The sequence below is a fragment of the Gopherus flavomarginatus genome, chromosome 2, assembly GCF_025201925.1.
Source record: "Gopherus flavomarginatus isolate rGopFla2 chromosome 2, rGopFla2.mat.asm, whole genome shotgun sequence".
In the NCBI taxonomy this organism is placed as follows: domain Eukaryota; kingdom Metazoa; phylum Chordata; order Testudines; family Testudinidae; genus Gopherus; species Gopherus flavomarginatus.
This window is the reverse complement of record NC_066618.1, coordinates 46,300,618-46,327,741: the sequence shown is the minus strand read 5'-3', so window position 1 is coordinate 46,327,741 and position 27,124 is coordinate 46,300,618. Positions and strand designations below refer to the sequence as shown.

Below are 27,124 nucleotides of genomic sequence, written 5' to 3'. Positions count from 1 at the left end.
TTTATCAGGGCCCTCAAGGCACGAGGACTCTGCAAAAACGTGTCTTTGTGGAGGTTTGAGGAGACCTCTAGCTTAAACTTTGAAGTTGTTTGGTTAACAAGTTCTCTTTAATTGACATATTATTGTTACTCTAACCCAATAAATTAGCAGAGACACTTCAGGGACACAGATTAGGGTCCCCAACAGCAGCTGAAAGACAGGCCAATTGGAAGGCTGTCATTGCACCACTCAAAGACTGTTCCAGACTTCGGTAATTATTGATTATGTGTAAGTGCTTGAGACTAAAATAAAGTGAAGCTCTAACTGAACACACTCTTGTACTGTACTGTTTGTGCCACCCACCAATCACCCAGACAGCCATGTTTCCCCTGATTTATTTCCCGCCACCGCCTCACGAAGAGCAACAGTTACCAAGAGCTTTGGGTTTTAAGAACCACAGTAACACAAGCACTAGGTCACCTGGGTGTTAGTGGTTTGGTTATATATGGTGATGGAAAGATAGAGGTGTTTGTAATTTGCACATTGCTATCACTTGAGTCCATGTCATCCGACCAGTTCACCTAGTGGTTATATGTAGATGCTGAAACACACCAGAAGGAATATCCTGGGGAAAGAAGCCACTCCCCAGCAGTAATCTCAGCCCACGTCTGCCCAAATCAGAGCATAAAAAAGCATTTCCCTCGCTGCTCTGTTGCCCTGGAAAAGTACCTGACCAGTATGCCAACCTGTCCAAGCCTCTCTGGCCCTCTACCTGCACAGTCTTTACTGCCAGCAAGTTCACTCCCACCCCACAAGACACTGGGTTTTGGGGTCCTATCAACCAAGTTGGTTCCTCAACTGTGGCCTCCTTATTCCCCAGCTGGCTCTAGAGAATGGGGAATTCTCACTAACTTTTTGCAGTGCACAAGAGGTCACAGAATCACAGAAATGTAGGGCTGGAGGGGACCTTGAGAACTCTGCGCTAAGTCCAGCCCCCTGCACTGAGGCAGGACCAAGTGTACATAGACCATCCCTAACATGTGTTTCTTCAACCTGTTCTTAAAAATCTCCAATGATGGCGATTCCACAACTTCTCTTGGAAGCCTATTCCAGTGCTCAGCTACCCTGTAGTTGGAAAGTTTTTCCTAATATCTAATCGAAATCTCCCTTGATGTACATTAAGCCAATTACTTCTTGTCCTACCTTCAGTGAATATGGAGAACAACTGATCACCGTTCTCTTTTTGTAACAACCCTTCACATATCTGAAGACTTATCAGGTATCCCCCCTCAGTTTTCTTTTTCTCATGACTCAGCATGTCCAGTTTTTTTAATCTTTCCTTTTCTGGAAACTTTCATTTTGTTGTTGTTCTCTGAACTCTCTCCAATTTGTCCAAATCTTTCTTAAAGTGTGACACCCAGAACTGGATTCCATACTCCAGCTGAGGCGGAGTGGGACAGTTACCACCCATGCCTTATATAAGGTACCTAGTAACACACACCAGAACGATATTAGTCTTTTTCACAACTGCATCACATTGTTGATTCATACTTAATTTGTGATCCACTATAACCCCCACCTCCTTTTCAGTAGTACTGCCACCTAGCCAGTTACTCCCCGTTTTGTAGTTATGCATTTGATTTTTCCTTCTAAAGTGTAGTATTTTGCACTTGTGTTTAGTGAATTTCATCTTGTTGATTTCAGACCAGTTCTCCAAGTTGTCACGGTCATTTTGAATTCTGATTCTGTCCTCCAAAGTGCTTACAGCCCCTCCCAGTGTGGTGTCACCCACAAATTTTATAACCATACTCGCCACTCCATTATCCAAGTCACTAATGAGAATGCTAAAAAGTACTGGATCTAGGACTGAACCCTGTAGGGCCCCACTTGTATGCTCTCCCAGTTGACAGCAAATCAACTACTCTTTGAGTACAGTCTTTCAACCAGTTTTGTACCCACCTTATAGTAATTTCATCTGCACCACATTTCCCCAGTTTTGCTTATAAGAATGTCATGTTGGGACTGTGTCAAAAGCCTTACTAAAATTAAGATATATCGCATCTACCACTTCCTCCTATCCATTAGGCCAGTAACCCTGTCAAAGAAGAAAATTAAGATTGTTTGACATGATAGACAAATCCATGCTAACTATGACTTATAACTCTCTAGGTGCTTATAAACTGACTGGTTAATAATTGTTTTCCAGTATCTTTCCAGGTATCAAAGTTAGGCTGACTGGGCTATAATTTCTCAAGTCCTCTTTGTTCTCCTTTTTAAAGACAGGTACTATGTTTGCTCTCTCTCAGTACTCTGGGACCTCGCTAATGTTTCTGAGATCACTTCAGCTAGTTCCTTAAGAACACTGAGGTGAACTGTATCAGGCCCTGACAACCTGAATACATCTAATTTATTTAAATATTCCTTACCCTGTTTTTCCTACTTTGGCTTGTGTTCTTTCCCTCGTTAATATTAATTGTGTTAAATATCCAGTCATAATTTACCTTTGTAGCGAAGACTGAAGCAAAACAGACATTAAACATCTCAGTGAGATGCCAGCTTCCACTCCCTGTCCTGTAATAACCCACAATGGGGAGAAAGAGGCACTACAATTCATGCATATGTTGGTCTTTCCTCCACCACCCAATCATCATCATCTAATCACAAAAATTCAACACAACATGTAGGTCGTCAATAGAGGCCTGACAATACTTATTCTTCCAAAGGAATTGTGATAGATGCAAAGAGGAAGAGTGAAATATTGTTGAAGAAACATAATGGGGGGGAGGGGGAGAGAAGAACCCTCAGAGTTGTCATAATTCTAAGCACAGAGATCATAAGCAATCCTTTGGAGACACTGAAGCTATTGCACATACACAGTGGAACTCAGCGGAACTCAGCAAAACAACCTTATTGTCTCTATATCATCAATCACCAAACGTAACAGTTTTTTGGGCACGACGATGATCTCTTGTATCAATATCTTAAAGAACTGATACTCTATGGGCCATTGACACGGTAAAGCATAACAGCCTATGGTGCCTATGCACATTTACAGAATCCATTATCTGGGGATCATATACAATTTCCAGTAATGACAAATTCCTTCTGGGAATGTTTATGGAGAAGAAAAAAATGATTTTCTTAGGTTAAATAACATAGCTTCTCATTTTAACAGTAAACTAGATGCTACTACTCTGGTCCCTTGTTATATTTCCAAGCACGTGCTCTCCACAATAAAAATCTCTATGAAAATTCACAGAAACATTCTTGGTCTATGTACAGCATCCAGTTTTTAAACCACTTCTCCATTGAGTATAACTCTCACAAACCCCAAACCTTTTAGCTCATGCTATTATTAATCAGCCACTATGTCATTAAGGACGTTCTCAAGGTTTAATCATATTTATTTGAAAACTTTTCTTTTATTGATCATTAATAAACCCCTGAAAACTTAAAACAGGACCTCCTCCATGCAGATGACCCAGGCCCCCTACAGGTTCCCATACATCTTCACGGACCCTGAGGGACCCAAAGGGTTTGAGTGAAAAATTTCTGGGGAAACTTCACCTCCCAATGAAGAATTCAGGAAAATTTCCATGAAGATCTCCTCGTGCAGATTTTCTCCCCCAAAATCCACTCCCACAGAAGACAATGATCAGTCCCAAGAACTTCAGGGATAAATACTGAGTTTCTGACCACCAATACTCACACCCTTGGAGTAATCACACATCGCTGGGACCTCTCAAGAGGACTGTTCAAAGCTGACATTTCTAACTGCGATCTTTCAAATGTAAGAGAAGAGCATGCAACTTTAAACAAAATCTCCATTTAATACGTAATCTCAAAAATCCACACCACTAGATATTTCTCTATCTTTGACAATTACAATAAAGCCGGCAATATTTTATTGTTCTGGTCCGTGTTTCCTATTTCAATATTGTATTTTGTATTTGTATTTTACAGTCCCTCTTTCTCAAACGCTTAGATGTTCATAGCCCACACACTATCTTGTAGACAAAAATAATAATGATCAGCTGTTGTGCCTGCAACCAGGGCCTAAAATAACTTGTAAAAGTCAGTGTACATACTAAAGAGAATGAAGTGTCAATTACAAGCAGTGACTACACAGCAGGCATCTGTGCTCTACAGTAATTGCACAATCCAAAATACAGCCCACGCTTCAAGAGTCTCCAACTTCTCTCATCTATAGGTCTCTTCATCAGAACCCTATCAGCACAAGTAATTGCTATTCCCTAGCGCTGCATGTCTAAAAGGAAAAACAGCCAGGAAAGCTGGTCCCAGGGAAGCTTCATCAGCCAGCAAACACCTGAAATCCAATTCCTATATTTTGGCTAATTTCTCCCACAACCACACACACTGATAAAGTTATATGACTCCAAGCGAAAGCTAAACTTTCACTGTTTTCTACCCACATGCTGGATGGGATTTTCAGTACACTGACAGCTGAGGGCAGTGAGCCTATTCTCAAAGGCTCTGTGCATGCTTCTAATTTTTCATTGGGCAGTTTTACATTAGTACATATTTTGGGGCATACTGGCATAGATTCTTTCCTCATTTTAACCACTTTTACACTTATAACACCATTGACTTCCGAAGTTACTCCTGATTTACACCAACAACTAGGAGAAGAATCATATCGATTGCCTACGCCTTTAATAAAAATAACAGTAAATAATAGCTTTTAAAAATTGAGTGCTCTGTATACAGTAATTTAAGTCAGTATGTAACTGGCACAGATGTGATTTGGTTTAAGGTTACAGAACACTCATTTTCCCTGTAATACCCCAACCCCTCATCTGAATCTTTGCTTTGTAGCTGACAGAGTAGGACCAAACATAAAATATGAAACTACTAGGGCTCTTATCAGTTGGACAGCAGATACAATGGTAATAGGCATGGTAAGAAAACCTTGATAGAATAGATTAGTTGAATTAATCACTTGAAATCTAGGAATCAGATTTTCAAAAGTGCTCAGAATTGCCTAATTCTCCTCACACTGAAGTCAATTCAGAGGCAGTGTTTGCCCAATGCTGAGCATTTCTGAAAAACCCACCCTATGTCTTCTACATGAAAACTGAACAAGAAAGTGTCTGCAATACTTCAATCTTTATTTCCTTTGAAAGTCTCTGAAGCACTGTTTTCTAGTGAAAGTCTATGAGGAGACACTTTCCTATATTAATTTGAAACTTAATGGTAACTGAAATGATATCATTATTGTTATGTTGCTCTAATATACAGCAAAAGTGAAGGGTTTCATAAAGTGTCCTTATAATAAACAATATAGATCATGCACTTACTGACTAAGCAAAAAATCTGATCATATGTACTTCTGGAGGGGAAAGTATGCCATTTTTAGAGTTATATCGTCTAGTATGTGCTTCTATGAGATATTGCACAATTATTTGACAAGGTCTATAGTTAAGATAAATATGTTTATTCTGAGAAATACTGCAGCTTTCAAAACTTCTGCAGAATGACATCACCAAACAAATCAGTTTTTCAACACACCAAAAGCAATCTTGTGTAAAGGCTAAACAAATGTATCTGCAAATACAGGACGCTTAAGATCTACAAATAGCTGAGTGAAGAAATTGTGAACTGAGGCCAAAGGAAATTAGCCAGGAAGTTTCACTTTTGTATGGTGGGTAGCTTAAAACAAATGGCTGTATTCTTTTCAATTTGTAATTGAAAATAGCTCTATTCATTAAAGGTTTAGCACCTTGCTTCTACTTAGAGACAGTTTGACTTTAAATCAAATTCACACATGAGATCAAAATTAATTTTTGCTCTATTTAATCATTTCACAGGGAGAACTCCTAGCATATTTTAATTTTCCCTCGAATGTACATTAGATTTAGAATAGAAAGAATAAGAGTGGAGTTTTCTTCTTGTCTACTTTGTGTAGCAACCATTATTCTAGACATATTCTTCCATCTCATACAATGTCATGAAAGCAATTTTTTCCACTTTATCAATTTTTAATTCGATACAGTCTCTGGTCTGTTCTCCCTTTTCCTTCGATTGCTGGGTCTCTCTTCTCATAAATGCTCTTTCAATATGCACAATAAAAAAGCAAACCTCCCTTGGTTACTTCTTTGCTTTTAAGAATGAAACACACATAAGAGTATCAACATCTGGGAACTCTCTACAGTTTAAAAAAAAATAGGTTGTGCCTACAGTTACTCAAAGATTCCATAACAGCTGCAATGTGATGCACTAGCAAGCACAAACGCTTTTCCTTCAGCATGTTTATCCAAGAACAATGATCTACCAAAGCCAGCTTCTGAGTATTTGATATCTTACGCTGAGGGAATAACATAAAACTGAGATTGAATTAAAAACTAGGGCTGCACTGTTGATTTTTGTAAACTTATGAAACCAAACTCTGAAGGTCTTCTCTTCTGGGACTGAAAGGCTGTTAGTTTAAGATTTTATATTTATTGCACTGGCAAAGTCAATCCTGTCTCTGACACAAGCTCATTTCTCCTCAACTTCTCTCTCTCTCTCTTTTTTTTTTTTTAAGATACAAGAGGCACCCTAATGTACTGTCATTAATCCCAAATATAATTTACACAAATTTCCCTTCCAAGAACCTTCTAGAGAAGAAGTAGCCTGCGGGAGGTAGAGTTCCAACAGCAAAAAGGTTTCATTTTATGTCTTTGGTAGAAGAGTGTCATTTATTTTGTATAATTGCATAGTATTATAAAAAGAGAGGGATATTTGTCTTCTCATTTCCCATGCCATCAGTGAAAGGGGTCATGACCCTCCAGCTCTTTACCTCATAGTTTTTAATTTTTCATCTTGATTTTCTGGAGGGAAATGTAACCCATCTGGTTTTCCATTTCACAAGGTCATAAGTTGTGAGGGAAGAAATAACTTGGAAAAATACAGACTTATAATCTTCTCTCAGTATGTCAGTTATAGAGGATTCCATAGATTTTTTTGGTTAATCAAGACAAACATAAGGGATTAAAAATTCTCCCTGACACCATCATAGTGCAACAGAAATATGGGCACTGAATATTGTAAGGGCTTTTTCTTTTACATGTACTATTGCTACCTGTTATTCATTTATGGACTGTGCGCTTTTAAAGTAACACTGTATTCAAGCCTTACATGTGAGCCTAGATTTCTTGTTAACACAAAGAGGTGAAACACTGGCCCCCTGAAGTCAATGGAAGTTTTGCTGTGGACTGCACTGGGGCCAGGATCTCACCATAAATATGTATTTGGGCATTTCCTTATCTGAGGGGGTGAAGGCTGGTAACACAGTGAGAACAGGGAATGTCTCATCTACTCTTCTAGTCCGTGCAAACCACATCAGACAATGTAACCTAGAAGTGTTCAAGTGACCTGCCAGTAACCAGGAAGTGTCTCTTGTGATTTTGTGTTTCCAGTTCAATGAGGTACTTAACAGAGGTGGTGAATTTTCTAATTTTTGATAACCTATTTGCTTGCTCTCTACCCCAAGGGAGAGGTGTAACATAGACCCAATCTAGAGTATGCAAGGGGAATTTACAGGCTACTGCAGAATTCAGCAAACATTGCTGACACTTTCTTTTTAAAAATGTCCACAATTTTCTCCTATCCCTGATGTTTAGGAAGGTTTTTGGAGGATTATGTTCTGTGTGTTACAATGAGACATGTATAGTCAGTTCACGCCAACTATTCTGGCAGATCTATGCCTGTCAAACTGGACAAGTAGGATGTGCAGTGACTTCATAAACAGGAAAGGATTTCATTAGGTTCAGCTAAAACTTCAGCTGACTCCCACCAGCCATGAGCTGAAGCAATTTTTACATCTCTTATAATTTTTAGTTTTTATTTAACACCCTCCCCCGAACTAACAAAGGTTCTTTTCAGATGAGAACTATATACTATTTATTTGTATTACAGTCACAGTCATAGACCAGGACACTATTGTGCTAGGCACTGTACAAAGATATATGAAAGGCAGTCCTTGCCCCACAGAGGTCATAATGAAAGTAATAACTACAAAGCCAGAAGTTTGAAACTACAGCTGGGATTCCTATTGTCACATCTAAAAAATGTATTAAATTTGCCAAAAAATGTATTGTTCAGGATATCAAAACTATTTGTGAATTTAAGTCAAATTCAGTAAATTGTTTTAGTCAAAAAAAACATTTTAAAAGTTCAGAAATGTCAGAATTTTTCTTTCAGCCAGAACAATATATTTGTCATTTTTCATTTTGCGAAGAAAAACAAAACACCATACTTTTAGTTCAAAACTAACCAATTTTTTTTTTTCTGATTTTCAGTTCGGCTACTGAACCAATAAATCAGCTATTTTGTCAACTCTACCGTTGAGGTGTTTAGATTCTTGTAAGACTATAACTCAAGTTACTTTCATATCATCCTTGGATCTTTATTTATTTAACTGATATGGCAAAATTCGAGCGATTTCAACCAAGAAAATAAGTCACCTCAAAATGCATATATTTCATCAGAGCACTAATGCGCAAGCATAAATACCTAATGATCCCCCTATGTTTCATGAATTTCTCTAAGAAATTGAATTTTATTCTACAATACATCATCCCGGAGAGCAGAGGTCTTTGAATTTTCTTTAAAAAAACAATTCTTGTTCAAACCTTGTAGCCTCTTCCAAGTATTAAAAAATACTTGGAAAATGGTGAGTAAGGCTATACATGACTATTTCAGATATTGTTTCTTTAAGCTGCTTCACAGTCTACAGACTAATCAAATTTATGTGAACTGTGACCATCATATGAAGCTCGATTTCTTCCCCCAGCACATTAAGCGCACACACACAGCTGTTACTCACAGTAACTTTAATTACAGACAAAATCACCATTAAATTACTAGTAAAATTGTCAATTAGCAGTAAGGCACCCTCACTACATTTGGTAAATAGAATGGGAAGCCCAGAGTACAGGGAGGGTTTTTGTTTGTTTGTTTATTTAAAAAAAAAGGCATCTCAAGAAGCTGTTGGGCCACATTCTCATCTGGCATAAGCTGATGTAGTACCATTGAAATGGACAGAGTTATGCTGATTTTCATTAGCTGAGAATCTGGTAAAGAGTAAGATGCTCAACTACTCAAGCACTTTGTCAGCATTTTGAAGCTTACACTTGATAAGCCAAAGTGTTTTTTTTGAAGTCACCAAGACCTGGTCTACACTAGGAACTTATGTTGGTATAACTACATCATTCAGGGGTATAGAAAATCCATACCCCTAAGCAACATAGTTGTACCAACCTAACCCATGGTATAGAGAGCGCTGTGTCTACATGTGGACTTCTCCTGTCAACATAGCTACCTCCTCTGAGGGAGGTGGAGTACCTACACTGACAGGAGAAGCTCTCCCAGCAGCGAAGGTAGCATCTTCACTAAGGGTACATCCATACTACCCACGGGATCAGCGGGTAGCAATCTCTCTATCGGGGATCGATTTATCACGTCTCGTCTTGACATGATAAATCGATCCCTGAATGTGCTCCTATCAACTCCGGAACTCCACTATGGCGAGAGGCAGAAGCAGAGTTGACAGGGGAGCTGCGGCCGTCGATCCCGCACCATGAGGACAGGAGGTAAGTCAAAATAAGATGCGTTGACTTCAGCTACGCTATTCTCGTAGCTGAAGTTGCATATCTTATATCGACCCTCACCAGTGTAGACCAACCTTAAGTGCAGCTGTGCTGCTGTAAGTGTAGACAAACCCCAAGAAAAGCATTACCATTTTCCACATCCACACTGGCACTATCCTTTAGAGGAAGAGGCACTGCTACAATAACTGCTAGAAAAGGAGGGTTTTCAAGGAAGTGTTGGGAAGGGACATCCTTACAAGGAAGGGGTGAACAATGTCTCATACTTCGAATGCTTTACAAAGAATCGCCCAACAAGGGATCAACAATGGATACTGAAATCAGTCCATTTAATCCTCGTTTCTTCTAATCATCAGGAAGAACATTACTGATTTCTTATTTCCTCAAGCCTCATTCAATCATTGGTCATTTCATGAAAGTTAAATCTTATTTCCAGATCTTTATGTCCCCAGGACTACACACACAAATGATTGTCCACTAGACATGACCTGTACATCCTTACGCCTTTTCAAAGGTTCTCTTCTAAATTCTAAGTCTTAAGTTACGGAGATAACGAGAACTGAACTACGTTCAGTGTTATCATCCCTTTCTAGTAGGATTTGGAGTATTTATTTATTTTCCTCTCACTCCTTTTAATCAAGTATTATGTCGACCTTAATCAATTTCTTAGCTCTGGAGAAAAAATTACAATTATCTGCAATAAAAGTAGGTGTGTCTAAGGAACAGGAAAATCAATGAAACCATCTGTCTGACATTCCCACAACATTATAAAATAGACTTTTAATTAACTGCTTTCCTACCAAAGTCTGCCAGCTTTAATTCCCCCGTGTCACTGATCAGAAGGTTCTGTGGTTTCAGGTCCCTGTGCAAAATGTAACGCTGGTGGATGTAAGACAGTCCTCGCAGCAACTGAAATAAAAATAACTGAAAAAGAAGGGGACAAAAGAAAATGACCTCTGTTAATATTTGTATGTAATGAGCCAGATTTCTACACAATCTGCATTTGTATTTTATGGTAACAATTTCTCATGGCTCCATCACCATATAATTGCCCCCCACTCCAATTTTTTTTAAACAGTTTCAAATGTAAAAAATAAGGAATATATTTTGCAGAAAACTATCTCCAATACACAAACCCCACTGTATCACACATTGAATTTACCTGATTTAAAACAACACAAGAACAATAAAACCAGAAGCAGAATGCTCAGTCTCTACCAAATTGTAATTATATTCCATTTATCCATATGGCCTTAGTGATTAGCTGATAGCCTGGAGACAGACGTGTATCTGTACTAATTACAGGAACCAATAATATAGGGTGGTGGTGGGGAGACAGGGCCAGGGAATGGGATAGGGGAGCTAAAACAAACAAAATATTAAGGGTATAAACAAAGATCTCTGCTTGTCCGAAATGATTTGCAAAGATGATGCAGATAGGGTTTCCTCCCAAAATTTTATAGGAGTTGGCTGAGTTTTTTATTTAAAAAAACAATAACAGTTTTCATTGAAATTGAGGCTATTTTCCACACACTAAAAGGTCTTTAAGGTAGGTTGAATTTGACACTCCTTGCCAGCCCTTTTAAATGTCCACCAGACTCTACAAATGCTTTAGAGTGTTTAGCTTTCCTTTTGTGCAGTTGTGCAATTTGCTCTTATGAAAAAGAGCTAGATAATTTTTTTTTCCAGATTTTCATGACTCTTCTGATGGGCACTGCCACTAAAGGATGGCAAATCTTACCTCTTGTATTAAGAAACAACTGTTTTGTTGAATACTGATTTCACAGAGGTTGTCTATGCATGCACTTTTTAAAAAAGGCTCCGTTTGCTTGTACACAGGCTCTTCCTGGTATTATAATTATTAGAAGAAATATTCTGCTTCCCACAAGGAAACAGCACAGTTCCCTGTATTTTAGATGTGTGAGGTCATGGAAGAATTACTCTTTACCTGTTAGTCAAGTATCTGACAAATAAAGATGCCCTCCTGTAAGCCTTAGGGATCCATACCACCAAATCCAAAGATTTGGAAAAAGTCAATATAGGCACATTAATAGTCACTAATTAGCTAGCAACACACCCCCTACATTTATTTAAAGACTATTCAAATGAGAAAACATCATAAGTGAGATTATGAAATCTGATTATAGAAGAATAAAGTCTGACATGAAAGGAACAGAAATGTCACACTACTCAAGTTGAAACAGATTTAAATACATTCCATTTCCCCCCCCAAGTGCACACAATATACTGTATGTTTTGCTATTTAGTCAGGGCACAAAGAGCCATATCAGTCAGCTTCTTGCCCAGGTTCAGCTTAACAATGTGCTGAGGAAACATAAGAGCAGTATACTGTAAAGAAAGAAAAGAAAAAAGTGATAAGTAACATATGAATTCCTTTGTGAATTATAGTGAGCATGGAATTTGTGGTACATAAAAACTATTTTTAGGGCAGGAAATAAAATTGGCTTTCATTATGGTTTTAGAATTTAGATTATGTATTATCAAATGGTTTCCCAATAATTTTTAATAGGAAAATATGAAATAGGGCCAGTTTGCTCATTCATCCAAGAGGTATTTTACCACAAAGATGGATTTTAAGTGTGCAAAGAAACCACAAGCATTTCACATTATTATACATAATACTATGATATGAGAATTGATAAACAACACTTTAGTTAAACTGCCTTTAAGGCTACAGATCAAAATGATCTTATGTGCTATGTCCAAGTAGGAAAACAAAACAATACAATTTTACAATGAACTAAAAATAATGAATGACAGGATCTCCGAGAACAGAGTTGGAAACAAAAACTCTTAACTTTATTCAGCCATCAAACAAGTAGTTTTCATGATAACTTCCAGGATGAAGCTAATTAATTTTCTTGCATAAGTTATGATGATCTTAATTGTCCTCTACAGTTAAGGAGGGGAAAAAACAGTGGGAGAAAACAAGTCACTGGAAACTTTATAAGGTGAACCATGTTGCATTTTTTCCCTTCTTTCCTGAAGGGAAGAGTTTTGTAATCCTGGCCTGAGGAAAGACTTCAAAATGGAGCCCTAGAAACAGAAAACCAGTTGTATCATGAAAAATTGGCAGCAAAGCTTCACCCCATGCCTTTATGCCACTGGCCCTTTCCACATCCTTCTGAACCCATCTGCACAAGACCCCCACCCATGGGGAGTAAAAGCCCTGATGTGGAGTTAGTGCCACCTGGATAACCATTAACTCCCACCTAAATTTCTGATCAGATCTCAACTAGATTGAAGACAATGGGAAGATTGCAGATCTCAGCTGCCTCCACAGCACTGGTCCCTGCCTCCAGACCCCACAGATGAAGTTTATTGGGTCCAGAGTACGTGCTCATGGGAGGGGTAGAGGCTGGACAGGTTGATGTGGAAGAAGTTTGCTGTACAGGAGGTGCAGGAATACACACCATCCCTCTCCAGACCCACATAGATTCCCCAGACAAGATAGCATAACATGAGGCTCCATTACCTTTTCCACGGATCATCTCTTGGTGGGGGGAGGAGCCCAAGCAGACTTGGGCCTTGCAATGCCTCAGGAGACTACCAGAGGCTAGAGCTGATGCAGATGCACAAAGGATTTGCCAGGTTTACAGGCTAGCCCTGCAGTCTTTTCTATGGGGATAGGAGGTCTTTCTCTGGATGAGATGACATGGAGGGATCTGTATCAGAGCCCCCTCCTGTGTGTTCTACTGCAGGAGGGGATGATCTGGCCTTGAATGTGTGTGCAGAGAGCTATATAGAAGCTTTCATTTTACAGAACACACACACACAGGTCCAAATCCTAGCCTCACTTTATCCACAGCATGGGAGTTCACATGGAGCCGAGCTGCTAAGATGGACCTTGTACTCAATGGACAAAAATTAGAGTATGGCTGGATTAATGTGCAGATCTGTAGCAGAATGTCTTGTCTTGAATCATAATGCAGCATTAGCAGAGTTGACTTGATTTACACACACAGAGCATAAACTTTATCTTCCTTGATAACATAGATGCTACTAACGTGATGCCTATCAAAAAGTGTACCTGTGGTGTATTATATAATCATTTGAATTCTCCTTTGTGTATTCAACGTAAACCAATCCATATTCAGTCTTAATAGCCGAACAAATCTAAAAATACCAGTAATGAAACCCAAGATGCCTCATGTTTGAAATCAGTCTATTTCTCCCATGATCCAAAGGATACTGTAACCTCGGATTAATTTTTGGTTAATTAGGCGGGTGAGTGGAAGGGGGCAGCACGTACAACAGTCTCATATAGCTAGTAAAATAAACATGACCATATGTCATACTTGGTTAGTTGTTTTTTTTTAAATAAAACATTAAGATAATGTTAAAAAATTCTATTTGATCATATGAATTGCCATTAAGCAGAAGCAATGACAAATCTCTGTGCGACCTCTGTTAGCATGTCCAAAGCTGATCAAGTGCAATCTCTCTTACCACTATAGGTTTGTTATTCTTTTTTCCCCCCACCATGATAATAACCATGAGATAAAATGTAACATTTCATTTCTAACAGTATCCTGGAGATGTATTGTGCTTTTTTAGGTCAAAGCTTTGTAGGCTCTCATCTCAACAGTCAGAAGAAGAAGAAACTTCAGGAACAAAGTGTTGACTTGACACGGACTTGCATCCCAAAGAACAAAGGATTTTATCTGACTAAAAATATTAGCCAGAGTTAGCATGATCTCCTCTATCATCATAGGCTTTATTTCAGTAAAAGCTGGCCCTGTCTTAATTTCCCAGAACCTCTTGGACTGGCTTCTCTAAAAAAGCAGGGTTTAAAGATATTCTTATCAAAACCACATTCTTAGAGGCTTAGAACCTGCTCTTGCATTCCTTACACATAAAAAAAGTCCCATTGAAGTCAATTTCACACAGAAATATGCAACAATGTACCCACTGGAATGAAAATCTCATCCAGATGCTAAAAATATACAGAAATTTACACTTGCAGAACTGTAGTGAAAACAGCTAAGAAAGTGTTAACTAGCCAAGTTCTATATTTGATTTTTTTCTCATCACTACATCTCCTACCTACGTGCTAAAGTCATTTGTAATGAAGGACAGTGTGCATAATTAACTGAGCTTGATGATACTCCTTTCTGATCAGTTAATATAACGTGGCAACTTAGTAGCTGATGTTCAATAGGTGAAAGTCTTTTAATTTCCTTTTCCAGAACCATTGAGATTAAAAACTCTCCCTTCTACCTTTCATCTCACTGATGCACTTGCATGCTGAAATAGTTCAAGAGTGACTCGTATTGTAATACATAATCAGTTCCAAGAACACTATTTCTCAGGATGTATGTTTTTCTTTTCATCTTGACTATATTTCTTTATTTTAGCTGAAGCATAAATGTATCACAATATATATGTTCATTTAATGTTTTTGCGTATGTTTCTCCAGTCTCACAACATATTATAGAAACCTCATAAAACTCGCATGTTTCTTAATACATTAATAAAGGTTTTGCATTTAATGTTCACATTTATGCATGGGATTAAATCATTACTGTCTAAGTGGCAAAGCTAATAGAAAGTAGAGTGAAATCCTGATGACATAGTTAATGTCTGATCACTAGAAAGTCTCATTTAAAAATCAATTCTCAATGCTATCTGTAAAAGACTACCTTAATTTGGCATGACATTACTCTATCTGTTGTATATCTGCTTGTTCTCTGAATGAGGAATGAAAAACAGCAACTTCAACCATATTACACTACACATCTTCCTATTTGGCATATCTATTAAAATATTTACATCAACAGCACCACTAATTTCAGTGAATGTGACAGATATTTCACAAGTCATATACTAGTTTTAATTTGTTCCAAAACCTGATCTGGGAAAATAAGAAGAGCAATCATGACACGTAGATATTTTAATGTAAAAACATCTTTTCAGCCAAACTATGGTGACTCAATAGGATAAGACAGACAAGATATATTCTCATCTAGATGCATGAGGCAAACACATCATCGCCCGACACTTTGTCATGGTTTCGTCATCTAAACTCCTGTTCATCTAGATGATGAAGTACCATGGAAGTTTCCAAAAAAGTGCCAAAATTCTAGACAGTTTCTGATTGCTACTCCTTGTCAATCATCCTGACAGGGGGCAACCCCTCAATTCTGAATTGGTGGAGCCAGAGTAAAGATGGTTCTTTTTCCTCTCTCACTGCTGATCATTTTTTCCAGAGTAAATAAGTAATATAACACAACGTGATAAAAAAACACTATTTAGGACACTCCTTCACTGTTATGTTTTAGTAATAAATACATATTTTAACTCAGTATTATTAATCAATGCAGTTTCTGTTTAGTAACAGCCACCGGGCTGCTGGATTATCTTCAGAAGTCATATTTCAAAGATAATTAGCCACATTTGGTTAAACACAGAAGAGGTTAACTAACTACTCCTATGTTCTAAATGCTTCCCTATGTTTTGTGCTCCAAATTATTCTTAAGGAGAAATCAGTTCACTTATTCCTTTTGCAAATATAAATATTTATAAGACAAATACCCTAAGGCTTTGATTCGGGTTGTTAATTTCCAGATTGGTCATTAGCTCCTGAAATTATCCATTTGTCAAGAATAGATATTACTTTAAAAACTATAACCATTAGTTAAGGGATAATGTTCATGACGGAGGAGTATGCAAGGCAATAATGAATTCTGCAAATAACGAGTAAGCGACAGCATGAAGATGAGATTTTTTTAGTAAGAGCACACATCAGTTATTGTATATATATTTCAACATTCTCAGCGTTATTCTGTACTTCCTTTTTTGGAGGCCAGTAGTATAAGCCTACTTTTAATATATTCATAATCTTATCATTTGGGATTTGTACTCATACAGATTCCACTGTACGGTTCTCTCCACTCAAATTTTTATCTCATTAGATTCTATGCAATATTTCAGTTATATTTCTCACCTACTATCTCTATAATCTAATCTGTTCTTCCTGAATAGCTACACACACAAATATTACAGTATCCCACAGAGTTTTGTCATTCCTCCATCTTTCACTAATACCTATTACTTCAAAGCCCTCCCTCACATTCACCTACTTTTGTATTTTAAAAATAAAACCAGACACAGTTTTCTTGCTGCAACCTTGTCATAAACAGAGGGTTAAGGGTTAATGTCTCTTTTACCTGTAAAGGGTTAAGAAGCTCAGTAAACCTGGCTGACACCTGACCAGAGGACCAATAGAGGGACAAGATACGTTCAAATTTTGGTGGAAGGAAGTCTTTGTTTGTGCTTTTTGTTTTGTTCGTTGTTCGTTCTCGGGACTGAGAGGGACGGGACATCATTCTAGGCTCTCCCAATCTTTCTCAATCAGTCTTTCATGTTTCAAAATTGTAAGTAATAGCCAGGCAAGGCGGATTAGTCTTACGTTTGTTTTCTCAACTTGTAAATGGTTCTTTTGCTGGAAGGATTTTTACCTCTGTTTGCTGTAACTTTGAATCTAAGGCAGGGGGGTCCCCTCTAGTCTACATGAATCTGAGTACCCTGTAAAGCATTTTCCATCCTGATTTTACAGAGATAATTTTTACTTTTTCTTTCTTTAATTAAAAGCTTTCTTTTTAAGAACCTGATTGATTTTTCCTTGTTTTAAGATCCAAGGAGTTCGGATCGGTGTGAAGCCTCTCAAGGCAACCCAGGGAGGGGAAAGTCTGGGGGAAAAGGAGGGGGATGGTTAATTCCTCTTTGTTTTAAGATCCAAGGAATTTGGATCAGTGTGAAGCCTCTCAAGGCAACCCAGGGAGGGGAAAGTCTGGGGGGAAAAGGAGGGGGATGGTTAATTCCTCTTTGTTTTAAGATCCAAGGAGTTTGGCTCTGTGTGAAGCCTCTCAAGGCAACCCAGGGAGGGGAAAGTCTGGGGGGAAAAGGAGGGGGATGGTTAATTCCTCTTTGTTTTAAGATCCAAGGAGTTTGGCTCTGTGTGAAGCTTCTCAAGGCAACCCAGGGAGGGGAAAGTCTGGGGGGAAAAGGAGGGGGATGGTTAATTTCTCTTTGTTTTAAGACCCAAGGGGTTTGGGTCTGCATTCCCCGGGGAAGGTTTTGAGGGAACAGAAAGTGTGTCAGACACTAAATTCTGGCTGGTGACAGCATACCAAACCTAAGCTAGTAACTAAGCTTAGAAGCGTTCATGCAGGTCCCCACTTCTTGAACTCTAAAGTTCAAAGTGGGGAAAAAACCTTGACATGGTGAGCAGCGGTTTGGGATTTCTAGCGACCAAAAGCCAGTAGGATTTTTTTCTCTCCTTTCTAGCTGCTTGGAAAGCAGCCTGAGGGCAGAGGTGTTAAGTTTTTAACAAGGGTCTTTGTTAAGAGGAGGTTTCAAGCTGTGAGCCAGCAGACAGCCAGCAAAAGGCATTTACAAGTTGAATTGTTTTCTTTCTTTCTACCTCTCAGGTATAGCTAGTTAGAAAATCTCTGTTAACCAAGCAGCCCTGAGCTGAAGCATCCCAATTAGTAAGCTGCAGGGGGGTGCGGCCAGCACAAGAAAGCAGAAAAATGAGTGCCAAGAAAGCAGTTAAACAGGAAATGGCTAGGCTGGACGCAGAAGAGAAAGCCAAAGAGGCTGACCACAGGAGAAAGCTAGAGATAAGAGAAAAAGAGATGGAGATGAAAGAAAGAGAAGAAAGAGCCAAAGAGGCTGACCACAGGAGAATGATGGAGATGAAACAAAAAGAGATAGAGGTCCAAAGGGAGGCCCACCAGCAGACCCTGGAATTAGAAAAGGCTAAGCAGGATGGAACAGCCAACCCTAACAACCCTTCTCCAGGTACTGTTCCCCATCCCAGGAAATTCCCCACCTACAAGGCAGGTGATAATACTGAGGCCTTCTTAGAAAATTTTGAAAGGACCTGCCATGGGTACAGCATCTCTGCAGACCAGTACATGATAGAGCTGAGGCCAGAGCTCAGTGGACCCTTAGCAGAGGTGGCAGCTGAAATGCCTAAGGAACACATGAATGATTATGAACTTTTTCAAACCAAGCCCAGAATCAGAATGAGGCTAACACCTGAGCATGCCTGTTGGCGGTTCAGAGCCCTAAGGTGGAAACCGGATGTGTCATTTACCCGACACACCTACAACCTTGGAAAGAACTGGAATGCCTGGATAGCAGGAGCAAATGTTAACTCTCTGGAAGAGCTGTCCCTCCTAATGCAAATGGAGCAGTTCTTAGAGAGTGTTCCTGAGGAAATAGAAAGGTACATCCTAGATGGGAAACCCAAAACTATAACCGAGGCGGGGGAGATTGGAGCCAGATGGGTGGAAGTGGCAGAAAAGAAAAAAGCTACTAGCAAGGGGAGCGAATATCAGAGGGGGCAAACTGAAAATAAACCCTACCACCAAGAGCAACCAAAGCCCCACCTACAACCCAAGGAAAGCCCCAGACACCCTATTGTCCCACCTCACCAGTCTCCAGCAACCCACCTCGACCCAGTGACCAGTCAGCTGGGCGATGTTTTTAATGTAATGAACTGGGACATATAAAGGCCAACTGCCCCAGGAACCCCAACCGAGTACAGTTCATTACACCACCATCACACTAAAGAACCCCAAGCCCAGATGCCTCTCAAATACCCTCAGAGCGAAGGGAAACCTTGAGAGTGGGTGGAAAGAAGGTTATCGCGTGGACAGACATGGGGGCACAAGTGTCAGCTATCCACCAATCCTTAGTGGACCCCAAATTCATCAACCCAGAAGCCCAAGTGACAATTTATCCATTCATGTCAAAATCTGTAAACTTGCCTACAGCTGAACTGCCTGTCCAGTACAAGGGCTGGTCAGGAATGTGGACTTTTGCAGTCTATGACAATTATCCCATCCTCATGCTACTGGGAGAAGACTTGGCCAACCAGGTGAAGCGGGCCAAGAGGGTGGGGATGGTTACATGCAGTCAAGCCAAGCAAGCTTCCAGACCCATCCCTGTTTCTGAGCCGCCCACAAGGGCCCCATCTGTGTTACCAGAGACCCAGACAGAGGTGGTGGACCTGGATCCCCTGCCAACGACTGAAACAGCCCCAGTGTATCCAGTCCCAGAACCGGAACTGGAAAAGCAACCAGCACCAGAACCCGATGCCAGCACTGACGCCGGCGCTTGCAAACCCATCTCCAACCCCAATGCCAGAGGGCACCAGCGGGCCTGAACTGGCAAAAGCAGCAGACAACCCTACCCAAGAGGCTCAGCCAGAGCCTGAAATATCGCATAGTGCACCAGCAAAAAAAAAATAATTTTTGTCAATATTTTTCACAGGGAAAAATAATCATAACCATTTTTAATTACCAGGCAACATCCACATATCAAAAGCAAAGCCAAGCCCAGATATGTGAGGCCAACAGCTTAAAACTTCTCTCTCTCCAGTGGACTTGAAAGAGCATCTTTGGTACCAGGCTGAAGAAACCCTGAGCTTGCCCATTCCTATTAAACTGCTCCTTGAATCTCAGTTAATAATTACCTTTCCTCCCACCACCCAGACATCTAGTTAGGAGTTTGTACCTCATATACTTATATTTTCTTTATTGACAGCTTTGGTAGAAGCTTATTTGTTACCAAATGTGAACATGAGCATTTACTGAGAACCCACTAAGTGAAGAGACTATACGGCCTAGTGTTTGGAGTATCTGGGATTCAACATTTGGCTCCTTGCTCCTCAGGTCACAACAAGGCATCTAAACATTTGGTTCATTGACATTCACCTTTACACTAATCAGGGAAATGGGGTGAGTCAGCTACAATATAAAATAATGTACCAGTCCCAAACTAAAATCCAACATCCAAGCAACCCTGCATCTCAAAGGGTCTAAAATGCATGTGTCAGTTTTGAGATTTGGGCCCAGAAGAAAAAGAGAGAGAGAGAGAGAGAGAGAGAGAGAGAGAGAGAGAGAGAGAGAGAGATTGATTTTGAAATATTTACACACACACACACACACCTCTCAATCTAATAGTTTGGGAAGCAATCCTTTTTGTCTTTGTTTAAATATGATGTCACAAGGTTTTACAACGTAGATTATTTTGAGATCTTCCTCTTTATGCTTGCGTACAAGAGTAAGCAAAACATTACCACTATTTTAAATGTGTTTGAATTACAATAAATAGTATTAATAGAACCATGCGGAAAGGCAATACGTCAAAGGCAATACCCAAGACGACACTGGTAGCACATGTGTTAATTTTATTCCACTTGTAATTTTGTTCCTAAGATAAAACCCTAGGCAACTGCATTGTCTTCAGCTGGCAAATAAGGAATAACGATGATTTATAATTAGGCTGGGATGTCCCTTGGACACCGAAACATTAATTAAGGATGCCTTTGTTTCCACATACTCTGTGCAGTGACTGGTACCAGAAGTCACTGCATTTAGTATAAATGTCATTTCACAGGAAATATATTGTATAGTATTCTGCAGAAAAAATATGTATATTTACATATTTATAGTGGCATATTGCTAATTACACTGGAATGTAGGCTATGGGTACTCTCTTCAAGAACAAAGCTGAAAGTTGAATGCCTTCAACCACCTTGGGAAAGCATCTATAGTTTACTATCAGAGTGTAGCCCAGATAGTCTAGCATGGCTTACTGTTACTAGAGTATCATTCCTTAATTTGAAATTATATTTAAAAAACTGATCTGGGGAAGGATTTATGCAATATTTCCTTCCACCATGGAAAGTACTTGACAGTGGAAGGAAGGAATATAAACACGCACTTAGGCAATTCTGACTAGATTTCTTGTAAAATCGTTCGTTAACCTTTTCTTTCTTTCGGGTGTCTTTTTTGCTTGCACAACCTCCTCTCTCACTTTCCATGAGCCTAGTTTTTCTACTGTTTGTGTCCCTTGGGCCATTTTCATCTCCCTCTTGCTGGGAAAACTAAATTGGAATATTAAATACACAAAAATTAGTTTTATGGGTTTTTTTAAATGGAAAAGAGAATTTAAAAAGTGTCCCGTGAGGGGCTGCTGGAATCAAGTGGTCAGCTAGGAGAGAAAGGTGGCCAGTTTTAAACTGCCCCTCCTCCCCCTCTGCTTTTCTTCTTCCTCCTGCTCTCCTTTCCCTTAACACACTTCATCAAAACCTTGAACTGAAGAGTCTAAATGCAGCTCCTAGTTTAACTCCTTACTCAAAGACACATTTCAAAGCTGTCCAGCTGCTTCTTCAGCATTGCTGAATGCTGTGACTAGGCTGGCAGGGTGTCAGGAGCTAGGGTTTGCAGTTAGACTACTTACCTGCTAACTTACCTGCAGGCAGTCTTAGGAGCAACGCTGGGCCCCAACTGAGTTCTCCTGATCGGCCAAATTGCGCAACTGGCTGAGGGGATCAACACAGACCTGCTCTTAAGATCAGCAGCGGGATGCTGGCTATTCAAAGCATTTGCCCACGGCTGCAATAACCCCTGTGCCTGCTTGTTCCCAGGCATGCCCCTGCCTTGCCTCACTCCAGGTAATTCAGTTATGACCCGCGGCTCTGATTTGTGACCTCAGCTCTGACCCTTGGTTCCAGCATCTGGCCCCTGGAGACCTATTCCAGGCTACCAACCCCTCCTCCAACCACAAGGCAAGACCATCCCTGACACAGGGTAATCAGCAGTTTTCCTTTGAAGTTCTACTGCAAGAGAAGCACTAGCAGCAAGGATTAAAGGGATGTGCTGCTTTCTCTCCCAGTCCAGCCAAAGTATGCAGCCAAACTGGAGAAACAGCTGAGCAGCCTTGAAACATGTCTGCAAGCTGGAAGCTCAACTAGGAGCTATATGAATGGGCTAATCCTGATGCTGCCTCAACTATTGTATAGGGTCTACTTGCAATACAAGTGGAGTAGGGGAATTGGAGCAGACATGCAAAGCACAGAAACGCCAAGCACACCGTGGCCAGTGATGAGCTCAGTTCTAAGGTGGTTCCCTGTATAGTAGTATGAGGAGAGACAGATGGGGCTTTGTGAATTCTCATGTTCTCCCCACACACAAGTCTCTCTTGTGACTTCAAAGGACTTTGGAAGTCTTTTCGGCTTATGTCAGATGGTTGCCCAGCTGAAAGTTACAGAATCTTTAACACTTTGCAAAATTAGCAGGAGTATTTAATTCATTGTTTAATAAAGACTTTGAGATATCTCCAGAACACGCTCACAGAATTAGTATTGAGAGAGTAGCTGGGAGAGAGAATCTGCAGGGAATGAAGTTACTGCAGCCCCGCTACTTGTAAGAGACGATTGAAATGCTAACTATAGCTCTAGGAGGAAATGCTCTGGCTTATTTTCTAGCTGAAGAATGTTTCTCTGAGGGTATGTCTACATCTACAATTTTGCAGCGCTGGTTGTTACAGCTGTATTAGTACAGCTGTATAGGGCCAGCGCTGCAGTGTGGTCACACTTACAGCAACCAGCGCTGCAAGTGGTGTTAGATGTGGCCACACTGCAGCGCTGTTGGGCGGCTTCAAGGGGGGTTCGGGGAACGCGAGAGCAAACCGGGGAAGGAGACCAGCTTCGCCGCGGTTTGCTCTCGCGTTCCCCGAACCCCCCTGCAAACCGCAGGGAAGGAGACCTGCTTGCACGGGGGTTCGGGGAATGCGAGAGCAAACCGGGGAAGGAGACCAGCTTCGCCGCGGTTTGCTCTCGCGTTCCCCGAACCCCCCTGCAAACCGCAGGGAAGGAGACCTGCTTGCTCAGGGGTTCGGGGAACGCGAGAGCAAACCGGGGAAGGAGACCAGCTTCGCTGCGGTTTGCTCTCGCGTTCCCCGAACCCCCCTGCAAACCGCAGGGAAGGAGACCTGCTTGCTCGGGGGTTCGGGGAACGCGAGAGCAAACCGGGGAAGGAGACCAGCTTCACCGCAGTTTGCTCTCGCGTTCCCCGAACCACCCTGCAAACCGCAGGGAAGGAGACCTGCTTGCTCAGGGGTTCGGGGAACGCGAGAGCAAACCGGGGAAGGAGACCAGCTTCGCTGCGGTTTGCTCTCGCGTTCCCCGAACCACCCTGCAAACCGCAGGGAAGGAGACCTGCTTGCTCGGGGGTTCGGGGAACGCGAGAGCAAACCGCAGGGAAGGAGACCTGCTTGCTCGGGGGTTCGGGGAACGCGAGAGCAAACCGGGGAAGGAGACCTGCTTGATTACCAGAGGCTTCCTCAGGTATGCTGGGATACCTGCTTATTCCACGGAGGTCAAGAAAAGCGCTGGTAAGTGTCTACACTTGATTACCAGCCCTGGATCACCAGCGCTGGATCCTCTACACCCGAGACAAAACGGGAGTACGGCCAGCGCTGCAAACAGGGAGTTGCAGCGCTGGTGATGCCCTGCAGATGTGTACACCTCCTAAGTTGCAGCGCTGTAACCCCCTCACCAGCGCTGCAACTTTGTGATGTAGACAGGCCCTAAGAGATTGCAGCACTGGGGAGGGGAGAGGGGAGGGGAATGCCAAATTTCACTCAACATTTACTACCAATGTGTTTCATATTGTTTTATGAGTCATCAAAATTGCCTGAAATTTCAAGGGTCCAAAATATTCTCACAGAGTAGTTTGTGAAATCCACTTCTAGCTCAAAATGTCAAGATTTCAAAATGCTACACATTTGAAATTTGCCAAAGAACTACGACAACCATCACTTTGTCAATTTTGGAAAGAAAACAGAAAGGAGAGAGATACAGACATAGACATACACAATGGCAGGTGGTAACAGAAAAGGCCAAGAATGTATGACCTTTGGATCCACCTCCAAAAGTGGTATGGGCATCCATATTAATCATACACCCCTTTGTCTGCCAACCCCATTGGAGAGCATAATGTAGGCCAGCTTCCACACAGGGAAAGTAAATACAAAAGCATTTTTCAAAGCAATATTAACCACTTTAACAAAAATTACATACAAACCTGGAGATGTGGGAACCTTAAAAATATTTCAAAATCTGGATACTTACCCAAAGTACCTAAAACTATGGATGGTAGCAGCCCTCTGCTACACACAAACCCTCTCACCTTTACTAAGAGCAGTGGTTCTCAAAGTGTAAGGCATGCCCCCTTAGGGGGGCACAGAGGAACATTGGGGGGGGCATATGGTAGGGCTGGGGCTTCCACTCCCAGGCCAGCTCCACCTCCAACCCCATTGATCTCCCAGTCCTGCTTCGACTCCAGGTCCAGCTCCACCCTCGCTCCCTGTCCGTCCCTAGACCAGCTCCACCTCTAGCCCCAGCTCCTCCCCTCATCCCCACTTCCGCCCCCAGCTCTGCCTTCAACCCAAGCTCCACTGCTGAGGAAGTCTCAGCTATGCAGTAATGAGGCGGGGGGAAGGTGGACAGATTCCGTTACTGTTAAAGGGGGGGGGTGACAGGAAAAGTTTGAGCCCCACACCCCAGTACTTAAGGCCACCAGGCAGGACCACTACACCCCTAAAACTCTGAATGGTCTTTGGGATGTGAAGTATGCCCTCCTCCCCCACCCCACACTTATGCAGCAAGTGTGACAGAGCCAGCAGCACAAACAAAAAATGGGTCCTGGAGTTGGCTAGTAGGTTGTCTAAATTAAACATAAATCCTTAACATGGTTGCTACATACTTTTCTCTGTACACACAGGCAACTTATTTGGACCACAACCATGTATCACAACAATGCTTAAAACACGCTTACTGTTTTAGCATGCACAAAGCATAGTTTCAATGAGAATCACTTTATATTTGTCATATAAAAATACCAAAAGCACAATAAAGGAAGATTTCATCCTTTAAAAAGCTATTATGATACACACATACATTGATCTACAATTATGTACTGTAGATGGTAATTTTAGTGGAAACAAGGGACAATTTAATCAAATGACCATTATACTACTGTATGAGGTACAATGGTGATCACATTTAAATAATCACATTCTTTCCTTTTTAAAAAAATCTGTTATTTTATTCTTTTAAAAACACCTTTTGAATTTTCCATGGGAAAATCTTTACTTTTTTCATGAGCTCTTCTATTTCCCTCTCTTCCCTTCCCTCCCTTTTAAAAAGCCAAATACTGGAGTAAAATTCTCAGCATAGTAAGTGGGGATTTAAAAATTTCCACAGCAGCAGAACAATGGGAACAGTGTCAAAGCACAAAACAAGTTCAACAAATATTATCTGGGTGGTCTGTACAAGTAAGACATACTTTGCATGTCTGATAGGTTTCTGTTTTACGTTAAAATAATTTGGCTGACTTCCTAGGTGACTGAATTGAAATGTCAGAAGATCATTTCCCCAGCAACACCCTTTCATTAAGTCCAAATAATACAAATATCCATCTTTTGATGCATACTGTGTAGTACTTAATATCTGACTTTTTATAAACAAAAATAAAATCAAGTTATGTCTTAAAACTACTTGATAAAAATGACAGTTGAAAGTTTTTATACTGCATTTATTTTTAAAATGCATTATGGACAAAATATTCAGCTGCTATAAATCAATATAGCATTGATTAGTCAATGAATCTATACTGATTTACAATAGCTGAGGCTTTGTCCCTGACAGTTTAAAATATTTCAGTCAAGGGGTTGTTTTTTTTTTTGGCTGGGGGAGGGCACTATTTCTTATCTTCAAAGCAAGCAAGCAAAGTGTATTACCACATTAAAACAATATTTATACATTAATTTTGGCTTACCATCTATTTACAGTGTTCCCATTGTTCTGTTTGGGAGTGTTTAAATTACAATTGTGTTTCCATTTAAAAAAAATGCAACATCAATAAAATAACTTGGCCACTAATTTTCCTTTATCTACCAAGGAGAAAAGCTTCAATGAAATATTTCACCCTAACTTCAACACAAGTTTACTGTTACTATATTCTGCTTGAAAGTGCCCTTTTAACTCTTACCTTCACATTGTCTGGATGAAGTCCTCCAGGATGTTTGTCCATGTACTGACATAAATCAGTGTGCTGGAAAAAAAGTCAAAAGGGGAAAAACTGTATTAATATCCCCATGACTACAGTAGATTAATATACTTCCACTCCAAAGTCATTGTTTTCTCTGGACAGAGCAAATGGAAGTAGGACACATTTTCTCAGTTATACCATGTTGTCTTTACTCCAGGCTCCATTCTTATTAAGCACCTCTATAACTTGACTCATAAGACTATTTATAAGAACTAAATTGTATCTAGTTTCCTTTTCCTCTCTCCTGTACATGGTTAATGTATTAATTTACAGCTCAATCTAGCATACATAATAGGTCACCTCTTAACTTATAAGACTCCATATTACCATCAATGTCCTATAGGTAACATCATGGGGGTAGGGGAAATCATATAAGAAAAACATCACAAATCCTGCTCACACTATTTATATAAAACACATTTGGAATCAACGTTTCATGTGAGTAAGTCAAGCAGGATTCTGGCCCAGGATTATCTATAAAAATTAAAATAGCTGTAGAACAGATTGCTGAATATTGTTTGGTACAAAAAAAATACGATGAAACATGGCAACACACACACGTGTACATATGCGCAGACGATTAGAGACATCAGAAGCAGATTC

The 27,124-nt window shown here is 40.4% G+C and overlaps 1 protein-coding gene across 8 annotated transcripts in view; it reads right to left on the bottom strand.

The window, feature by feature from the left end:
* CDK14 (cyclin dependent kinase 14) overlaps positions 1–27,124 on the bottom strand; it is a 538,670-nt gene that overhangs the window by 235,930 nt on the left and 275,616 nt on the right. For all 8 annotated transcript variants that reach the window (XM_050939609.1, XM_050939614.1, XM_050939613.1 and 5 more), the window contains 2 exons: positions 26,462–26,524; positions 10,388–10,511 (listed from right to left, as the gene is read on the bottom strand). In XM_050939609.1, coding sequence (XP_050795566.1) covers positions 10,388–10,511; positions 26,462–26,524 — 187 coding nt within the window. The remainder of the gene's footprint in view (positions 1–10,387; positions 10,512–26,461; positions 26,525–27,124) is intronic.